The sequence below is a fragment of the Limulus polyphemus genome, unplaced genomic scaffold (assembly GCF_000517525.1).
Source record: "Limulus polyphemus unplaced genomic scaffold, Limulus_polyphemus-2.1.2 Scaffold2290, whole genome shotgun sequence".
NCBI lineage: Eukaryota > Metazoa > Arthropoda > Merostomata > Xiphosura > Limulidae > Limulus > Limulus polyphemus.
In genome coordinates this window covers 100,114-106,061 of record NW_013667900.1, presented here as the reverse complement: position 1 = coordinate 106,061, position 5,948 = coordinate 100,114, and the positions used below count along the sequence as shown (strand labels likewise).

At 31.7% G+C, this 5,948-nt stretch overlaps 1 protein-coding gene and 1 long non-coding RNA gene across 9 annotated transcripts in view; one reads left to right on the top strand and one right to left on the bottom strand.

Moving 5' to 3' along the window:
• Positions 1-5,826, bottom strand: part of LOC111087552 — a 6,983-nt gene extending 1,157 nt beyond the window's left edge. Inside the window, exons 1-3 of one of the 3 annotated variants that reach the window (XR_002612228.1) lie at positions 5,667-5,826; positions 203-456; positions 12-106 (exon numbers count right to left, since the gene is read on the bottom strand). This is a non-coding gene — a long non-coding RNA (uncharacterized LOC111087552). Of the gene's footprint in view, positions 1-11; positions 457-5,666 lie in introns of all 3 variants that reach the window. The other 2 variants (XR_002612229.1, XR_002612227.1) reach the window with 2 other exon arrangements.
• Positions 1-5,948, top strand: part of LOC106466528 (transcriptional activator Myb-like) — a 57,446-nt gene that overhangs the window by 14,557 nt on the left and 36,941 nt on the right. For all 6 annotated transcript variants that reach the window (XM_022394563.1, XM_022394561.1, XM_022394565.1 and 3 more), the window contains 2 exons: positions 896-1,034; positions 1,321-1,473. In XM_022394563.1, coding sequence (XP_022250271.1) covers positions 975-1,034; positions 1,321-1,473 — 213 coding nt within the window. In that variant the 5' untranslated portion in view covers positions 896-974. The remainder of the gene's footprint in view (positions 1-895; positions 1,035-1,320; positions 1,474-5,948) is intronic.

The following is a 5,948-nucleotide window of genomic DNA, read 5'->3' as shown; positions in this document are numbered from 1 at the left end:
CACTTTAAAACCTTCCATAAATTTTTACCTTTAACAAAGTAGTACTTTCATCTAAAAACAAGTATAGATTTGGGCTTCACATTTTTGTCATTAATCACTTTAAAACCTTCCATAAATTTTTACCTTTAACAAAGTAGTACTTTCATCTTAAAAACAAGTACAGATTTGGGCTTCACATTTTTGTCATTAATCACTTTAAAACGTGTTTCTACATCACTGGTGAATTCCTCATACAGTAATTTTTTTTAAAGTTTTTTCATAACTCTGGTACATCACTTCATCCAAGAAATTGCATATCTGTCATTTTTTATCAGCAGTGTAATATAATCTTCTATAAAAAGTTATTTAAAAGCAAATTTGTAAAGTTGGTATTTAGAACTAACTGGAACTTTTTACAGGACTTGTGATGAGTGTACCTTGGTTTCTTGTGCATGTTGACTTCCAGATAACAAGATTCTGCACAAAACATCAATTGTTAATTTAAATTCTTATAGAGATGATAGAAACTTAAAAATTGGTAATAAAATTGGCCTTCTATCACAGAAAGGTGGCAATAAATGGGCATTCTCTAACTTAAAAATGTGAATAATCTGTTCCCCTAATGGTTGTGTTGTAATTATTGTTTGCTTATTTAGGTCTGTGATTTGGATAGCTTTTTAAATGTTAGTGTTTCTAAATTTACCAATGGTTAGGTTAGAAAGTGAGTTACTGGCATTATTTTAGACTATTACAGTAACCATCCAGTGTGACTGGATAAGTTATTTTTTTTAAACAAAAAAGTAGTATTTGATTTTTTATTTCACTCATCAAATCACAATACACACTTTTGTAATTTTGCATATGTTCAAAATGTTCCCTGTTTTTCCCTTATTATGTATTTTATATTTATTTTTAGTCTATGCAAGCACAGCAGTAGCTCCAGTGAAGATGACTCTGAAGACTCCCTGAGTGATACTTCAGATTCACGGACTAGCATGAGACGCTGCTCATCTGCACAGAAACAAATTAACAAAGGCCGTTGGTCCAAAGATGAGGTGATTTCCAATTCGTAAAAGTGATAAACAAGAAATATAGACCAGAAATTTAAATATAGTTTGCTTTAATTGATTTTTAATGTGTGGTATCACTCATGATGACTTAGTATGTCTTGCCCACTATGTCAGAATTTCCTAGGCAGTACTTACAATGAACACTTTGTTCAAATTACCCATTGGCTTAAAACATGTCTTGTGCTGTTGTTTTTTCTATTGTGAATTATTGCCATTTTTTTTTCAGGTGTTCGTAGATAAAACAATTTTTAAGCCTTTTTTTTCAATACAGGATGAGAAGCTAAAGATGTTAGTGGAAAAACATGGTTCTGATGACTGGGCATGTATAGCAAGTTTTTTTCCTGATCGAAATGAACTACAGTGCCAGCAAAGATGGCAGAAAGTTGTGAGCCCCGACCTAGTCAAAGGACCATGGACCAAAGAGGTTCGTTGATTAAGTGTATTTCTTTTTGTTGTTAATTAAAATATTGGATTATATTTACCACATTGTTATATTGATTGAGATAAATAAAACAATTATTAGGATTATTGTTGTTTTTCTTTGCAAATGTTTATTTATGTTTTTTTCCTTAAATAATGATTACGTGGTTCAATCAACAAACCTGTGACAGTATTTGTATTCCGTATAATCGAGGTATAATTTATCCTTTCTTTAAGATTGCTTTCATAAAAGTATTGGTTAGATTGTTTGTTTAATAATTCTAGTTTTATTATTATAGTTTATATTTTCATTATAGATATTGTTTTGCATTTTTGAGTTTAGTATATTGATTTAGGAGTAACCTAAGTTTCCTAGCTAGCTGAACTTTATACAAGATTGACATATTACTGGGTTTATATCTAAAAATACCATTAGCAGCGAGGTTTCCTAACTAATGAAATAATACATTCTATTTAAAAGTAAGAATGTCGCAAAAGTATACTTAATTAACTATATTTATTACTGGGTTGATTGTAGTTTTTATCTAAGTAGGTAGCCTGTTCTAATTGCAATTTAATGTATATTTATCATTGCATGGATGCTATAGTATATGCAAGTTATAACCTTAATATACTTATTACAAAGGTTGTGCATAGTTGCATTTTATGTATAAAATTGTAGGTTTTACATTCTTAATGGGAGTTTAAGTATTTTTTTGTATAACTGGATGCCTAAATTGATCTTTGAGCATCGATTAGTGTTGTTTAAAATAATCAATTAATTGAAATTAGTTAAATCAATTAATGTATGAAAATTAATCAACTAATCAAAATTAGTGTTTCTGGTTATTCCAACTGTCTAAATAATTGAAATATTGCCATTACTACCTTTGGCAAGTTTGTTCAGCGTATTCTATTAGAGCCACAGCTTCCAAAAATAATCAGCTGATTGTAATTCGTGTTTCCAGTTAATACTGTTTTTGATTATAGCAAGTACTTAAGTAATTTCAAAATATTTGCTTTATTATTATTTTTGATTATTTCATGTTAGTTGTAGATGAAGTAGTTTACTTGCATTATGGCAAAGTGAAAGTCAGTCCCACTATTCATGGGTAAAAATAGTAGCCAAAGAATTGGCATAGGTGCTGCCGACCAGTTGCTTTCTCTCAGGCCAGCAGTTCAAAATTAGGGATGGTAAGAGACAATCTTAATAGTTTTGCTACAACTCAAACACATAGAAACAAATATAATGCCCTCGTGGTTGAAAGGGAAAGTAAGGTTGGTGGCAATAGAAATCGAACCCCCGAACTTTGAATTAAGAGGCAACCACACAAATAAGTAATCGCCAGGCCACGCAAGTCCAAAGCTGAGTTACATAGCAAATAAATTCACGTACGAAATGACAGCTATTATTACTTCCATTAGCACAACTGTAAGCATGCATTCTGCTTCCATTTAATTGACAAATCTGAGGATGTAGCATAGTGGTCATTGGTTACACAATTAGCTATAGTGATGCATTTTGTTTGTGTTTACCTTGTGTAGCTTAAACAACAGTGTAGCTTTAACTTAATATATTGCTTACTTATTAAAAGCTACAAACATACCAATATTGCTTAGCAGAAGATTGCTTTAATAATAAAAAATGTTATGACAAGTTAATATTCATTATCCTTTATATTTTGCAAAAGAACGTTATTTGCCGAGTAACTTGCTTATTTAATTGAGTTTGTGAAACTAGGCATAGAATAATAAGTAACAGTATGTAATTTCATGAAGTCATTAACCTATTTACGTGAACAGAGCTCTTGTTAAGTTATGCCTAGCTAAAGCTAGATAGGAAGCAATGTAAAGGGAAAACTAAAGTTTGACTGCCATCATGTGACATTTTTTTACATTACTGTGGTTTTAATATGTCTCATAATACTTTGAATTCTATCTTATGAATCATTTTCATCTCCAAGAGGTTATCTAGTATCATCACAATGTTTATGGAGAACTGTAAAAATTCTAGTCTCTGTTTTTCTAGGATAATATTGAACCTGTTTTCACTGAATCATGTATTGTTTGTCAGTGCTCGATCTATATACATTATGTATCCATGTAAATACACCTTTTTACATACTACATTTTCACACATTAGATATCAAAATTGTGCACAAGAAGTATGCATAGTACTTGCTGGTGGTTATATCATTCACGTGTTCTTATTCCTTGGTTTGAAAGGAACAAAGACTTGTATCGGTAATAAAATTAACACAAATCTTAGAAAAATCATTCACACTGTAAACTGATTGAGTTATGTAGATAAATCCCTTTACATCAAATCCTGTAACTTGTTTGCCTTCCACCACTATGCTGTGGAGACCTACTATATCTAAGCAGTAGGGAAGATAAGTGATACGGTAAAACTACAGTCTGCTGCAGAAGGAGTACCAGTTCGATTAATGAATTAGACTAGTACATCATACATTGGATTTATAAGTTTAAGTGAGGAAAATTACCAAATGAATTATACTGCAGTTATCGGTTTGTGATGACCTGTAATTCAGAGTGACTGTTAACCTGACAATTATACCAGTCTAACAAAGCATTTACAGTATTGAATTTATGCTCTACTTGCTTTGGGTGGTCATTAATGGGATGTTAATACAGAAATAAGAAGAACAAGCACCTAGTAACTATAGCAAAATGGTGCTCAAATGTCGGGTGTTGGATGATGAAATAGTTAGTTAACGTCAAAACTACTCAAGTTTTCAACATCAAAGTTTATTTTAAAGAGTAAAATACTCATTATTATGTTAAATGCTTATCTTGAACACTTATCTATCACACTCTGTGATAAGAATCTTTACTAGTTTTATCATAGGAAATCTGAGGACGAATGAAGAATTAATTTATGTGAATTTTTAACAACAAATATCTGAGTCAACCAGCCCACATATGGTACTTCACCTCCACGAGGCACACATCTGATAGTTCCTCAGCTCTCTTGCAAAATTTTTCAGAATATACACTGTTATATGAGGAATCTAATATTGTTGGTTAAGCCTAAATTGAAAAGAAATGGAGGAGATACAATGATTTACTTTTTTGTTAGATGGAGACACTTTTTACTAAACTTTACTTGAGGTCACAGTGTTATCACAGTATCTATCTATAGACATTTCTTGCAAAGCCAGTAATCATTGGGAACTGTAACGACAACCAGTAGAATTTCTGTGAAGATTGCACTTACCTTGGAGGACAGATGTCGGAAGCACCAGTTTCAAAATTTGCAGGTGTAAGGCAGCATAAGGGTTGATGTGTTACCAATCTAACAAATGTTGAAGTAACCATGAAAGGATATTAGTTATAGAGAAAGTAGGTCAGAGAAGAATTTACACTAGTGCTAATAAAAATGGCCCAGGCATGTTTACAAAATCATCAGAAGATGTGGACATCCATGACCACCATATCTATAGAATAAACCACAGGAGAAGGCTCTCGGATCAAGCCCTTCAGATCCATACATTTTATTTCAGCTTTTCCAGATTTCCCAATCTTATGTGGACCTTACTTTGTTACCAATAATTACACAATTGGTCTGGTTGAATCAGAGATGTATTGTAAAATACACTATGGATATTACCCCCTTTTGCATATGTCACTTGTGTGGTAGTATGCTTTAACATCAGCATTGTTCTAATTCTTGTAATAAAGTTTCAGAAAGTGAATCCTGTGCTGTATTATCAGTATGATGACAGTGCACTGAGATAGCTTGTAAAGTTACTTCTTTCTACAGTTTTAACACAAATCAAGCAATGTTAGTGCACATAACAACAACAGAGTGAACCAGGCCTAATCTAGTATAGAAACATTAGTACTTTGGGTTAAGCCTAATTTGTTTACTCGTTGTTAATAAAAACTTTGGCTGTCTTACTTATAGAAATTAAGTTATCCAAATCATTTATAAAGTGTTTTAAAATTTGATAAACTCGCTAAGAATTTTAATATGATAAGCCAATACACCAGAAAACCAAAATCTGTGATTATGATGCATTGAATTACCAATTGGTTATCTTTGATATTCACAATATTTTCAGTCCCAGTTTAATAGATTACCCAACTTTTACTTAAGAACCTCTTTCATTAATTAACTTACGAATTGCCGATTTGAACTCTGTGAATTATATTTTGAAAATTTCAGATTATTACCTAATATTTTTGCCATCAGTCTTTGAAATACCTTAAGATGCAGCATACCAGAAACATGGGGCCGAGTATATCCTAGTCATTAATGTGCAAGACTGCGTATCTGAGGGTCCATGTTGTCGTAATGTTATAACTTTTCGTTGGTAAAGGGTAGCCCAAGTGTTGGTAGTATCACTTCACAATTAGCCCTCGAGTAGCTTAACGCGAAGTTCAATAAAAAATTAAAAAGAAAACTTTTTTTTTCTTTCAATAATATGACTTGTTAATGGTGTCATAAAATGTTTT